The sequence below is a fragment of the Elephantulus edwardii genome, unplaced genomic scaffold (assembly GCF_000299155.1).
Source record: "Elephantulus edwardii isolate Elephantulus edwardi_28Jun2011 unplaced genomic scaffold, EleEdw1.0 scaffold00238, whole genome shotgun sequence".
In the NCBI taxonomy this organism is placed as follows: Eukaryota; Metazoa; Chordata; class Mammalia; order Macroscelidea; family Macroscelididae; genus Elephantulus; species Elephantulus edwardii.
Window position 1 is genome coordinate 759,870 of NW_006399988.1, and position 3,475 is coordinate 763,344.

The 3,475-nt window shown below is 38.5% G+C and overlaps 1 protein-coding gene across 1 annotated transcript in view; it reads left to right on the top strand.

The window, feature by feature from the left end:
• The window catches only part of FANCC (Fanconi anemia, complementation group C), a 388,004-nt gene that overhangs the window by 148,434 nt on the left and 236,095 nt on the right, over positions 1–3,475 (top strand). Inside the window, exon 5 of the mRNA XM_006898875.1 lies at positions 327–391. Coding sequence (XP_006898937.1) covers positions 327–391 — 65 coding nt within the window. The remainder of the gene's footprint in view (positions 1–326; positions 392–3,475) is intronic.

A 3,475-nucleotide genomic window follows, 5' to 3' on the forward strand; every position in this document is an offset into this window, starting at 1 on the left:
CTTGTTTTTTAATGCAGCATAGTATTCCATTGTGCGAATATACCACAGCTTCTCTAGCCATTCGTTTGTTGATGGGCACTTAGATTATTTTAATGTTTTTATTTTTAAAATTAGTATGTTTCTAATACTTGGGAATTTAATGATGATTCCTTTGCCTAAGTAGAAATAGAGAATGGTAGACTTTAAACACAAAAATCTCAGTTATTAGTAAATGCTTTCATTTCATTCTATCAAAATAAAATCTAAGACAGGGAGAGAGACTTCAACAGAAAAATCACTCACACCAGAACAAATAGGATTTATGTTACCCTGATTTTATCTTACAGATGATTTCATCATTAATTTCTGAACTCAGAGAGAATCACCTTAATGGATTTAATACTCAAAGACGGTAAGAGTTAACCTAATATTCCCTCTTATCAAATTTCAAAATCTATCAACTCAGATTTCAGAGAAAAATTTAATATTTCCTAGAAACTACGTGTTTGTAGTCCTAATTATATTCTATGTGAAGAAGCTACTGATTAGATGGTAGATTGCTGAGTTTTTATGAAACCAATTTTTAAAAAAAAATCACTGTCCTCTAAACTTTCAAGTAACAGTAGGCTGAACAGTGTCCGCTGAACACCTAAAAGTACAGTATGGCAGCTTGCAGGGCAAGTCGTACATCAATTGGGGGCCACTCTCTGAAGGAGGAAGCCAGGCTTGCCAGGAAGGGGTATGGAATAAACGTGTGCATAAGGGAGTAGTATAACTATATGGCAGTTGTATTTGGGAGTTTGAATTGCATGTGAGTGTGGAGGTTGAATGTGTAGGGAGAGGTGACTGAGTGTGTGAAGTTGGCAGAAGTGGGTGTGTGGAGGCAGCATGAGAGTTTGTGTCGGTTGCAGAAATGTTTAAAGTTGGCACAAGTGTGAGTGTGGAGGTGTTGTATATGTGAGTGGAGATTGTGTAAGTGTGTGGAGGTGGTGTGAGTGTGTGCATAGTGTGGAAGGTGGAGTATGTGTGTTGAAGTAGAGGGTGTATGAGGAAGTAGTGTGAGAGTGTGGTCTATGTGTGGAGGTGGTGTGAGTGCATGTGAGATGTGATATGAGAGAGTGTGTGGAGGTGGAGTGAGTGTAGACATTACATGTATATGTGAAAGTGGCATGACTGGAGTTGGAGAGTGTGTGTGTAAGTGGTATGTATTTGTGTGGAGGATGTGTGTGTGTGAAAGTAGAGTGTATGGAACTGCTTTGTGTGTATGTGAATGTGTGTGTAAGTCGTGTTTATTTGTGTGAAGATGGTATGAGTGTGTGGAGGTGGAGTGAGTGTAGACATTACATGTATATGTGAAAGTGGCATGACTGGAGTTGGAGAGTGTGTGTGTAAGTGGTATGTATTTGTGTGGAGGATGTGTGTGTGTGAAAGTAGAGTGTATGGAACTGCTTTGTGTGTATGTGAATGTGTGTGTAAGTCGTGTTTATTTGTGTGAAGATGGTATGAGTGTGTGGAGGTGGAGTGTGTGTGGAAGTAGAACGTGTGTGCAGAAGTAGCGTGAGAGTGTATGGCTGTGGTGTATGTGTGGAGGTGACATGAATACATGTGTGGATGTGATGTGAGAGAGTGTGGAGGTAGAGTGGGTGTGTAGACATGACGCGTGTCTAAAGGGAAATTGTCAAGTTTATTTTGAGAAGCAAGCAACCCCAAATAAGCAAAACACTTCTAAAAAAAAAAAATGAAGTGGGAAGCATGGCACTCCCTGACCTCAAAACACAGCAGTAGTAACCAAAACATCATGGTACTGGTGCAATGACAGGCACATAGACGAATGGAAAAGAATTGAGAACCCAGAAATAGACCCACCTGTTTATGCTCAACTGAAATTCAACAAGGAAATAATACCTTTCAAATGGGGAAATGACAACTTCTTCAACAAATGGTGCTGGCAGAACTAGACTACTACCTGCAGAAAGCTGAAACAGGATCCACATCTCACATCATACAAAAAAAAATCAACTTAAGTTGGTTCAGAAATCTGAGAATAAAGCCCAAAACCATAAAGTTCATAAGAGACAAACTAGAATCAAGCTTAGAAGGCCTAGTCTACAGTATAAAGAGACTGCCAAATACAGCCAGAAATGCATAATCTGAAAGGTATAAAATTGATGGATGGGACTTTCTAAAGATTAAATCTCTGTACACATCAAAACCTTTTTCTGTCAGGGTGAAAAGAAAACCTACCAACTGGGAACAAACATTTGGTAATACCATCTCACATAAGAGTCTCATAATAAAAGTTTATATAATACTTCTGGGCCTCCAGAAGAAAAAGACGCAACCACAAAATGGACAAAAGACATGCAAAGAATTTTCACAGAGGAAGATGCTCAAATGGCCAGTCCTGTTTTATAACAGTGGTGCTATGCAGTATTTTTCCTTTTGTGACTGAGATATTTCAGTCAGCATAATGTCCTCCAGGATCACACATGCTGTGTAATATTTTATGATTTTCTTGGTTTTTCAGTGCAATGCATACATTTTAGGAAAATTCAGTCTTTGAACTGTGTTCATTTACCCTCAGACTGAATTTTAAAAATCACTTAATACTCAAATGCTTTTTAAGGTTTTTTAATGGACTTTTAAAATGTTCCTTACAAACTTCAGGAGGTTTTTTTTTGTTGGTTATTCATAAAGAAACTGGGGACCGTGGGAGATGTTTTGGATTCCAATTTTCTGGGAAATTATAAATTCAACCAATTATATTTTGCTGAGTGGAATTTGATTTCATGACATTAGTTAGTGGAACAGCATCACAGGTTTAAAAGACAAGTGGCCAACATACAAGAGCCATTTGACCTACTGTAGTGACTAGTTATAATAATAGTTAAATAATAAGGATCAGTTATGGGTTGCGTTCAGCTTATGGTAACAACAACAACAACGCCCTCCAACAGCAGCTGTAAGGTTATTTGTACATGTATATGTTATTTTTTAACATTTACTAAATTGAAAAATTTGAGTGAGGTTATTCTGTGCTTTAAAGACTACTTTCTAGTTAGTATATATTTGAATCTAAGATATTGACTTTGTTAAGAACCCAAGTTTTAATCATTACTTTCCTTCCACTAGTTGTTGATGTTGTTTTTGTTGTTGTTATGTGCCATTGAGCCACCTGTGACCCTATGTACAGCAGCTTTGAACCCTGCCTTATCCTGATCCAGTCTTACTAATTCCAACACACCAACTCCCACTTTCCCAGTTACTGTATCAATCCATCTCATCTGGGGTCTTCCTCTCCTCCACTCTCCGTCTAGCCTTTCAAGCATGATGTCCTTCTTGAAGGATCAGACTCTCCTGGCCACGTTCCCAAAGTCTGTGTTGTTGTTGTTATGTTATGTTATGTGCCGTCGAGTTGTTTGCGACTCATAGCGACCCTATGCACAACAGCCCTAAACCCTGCTCTATCCTGTGCCAACCACACTGCCTCTGACAC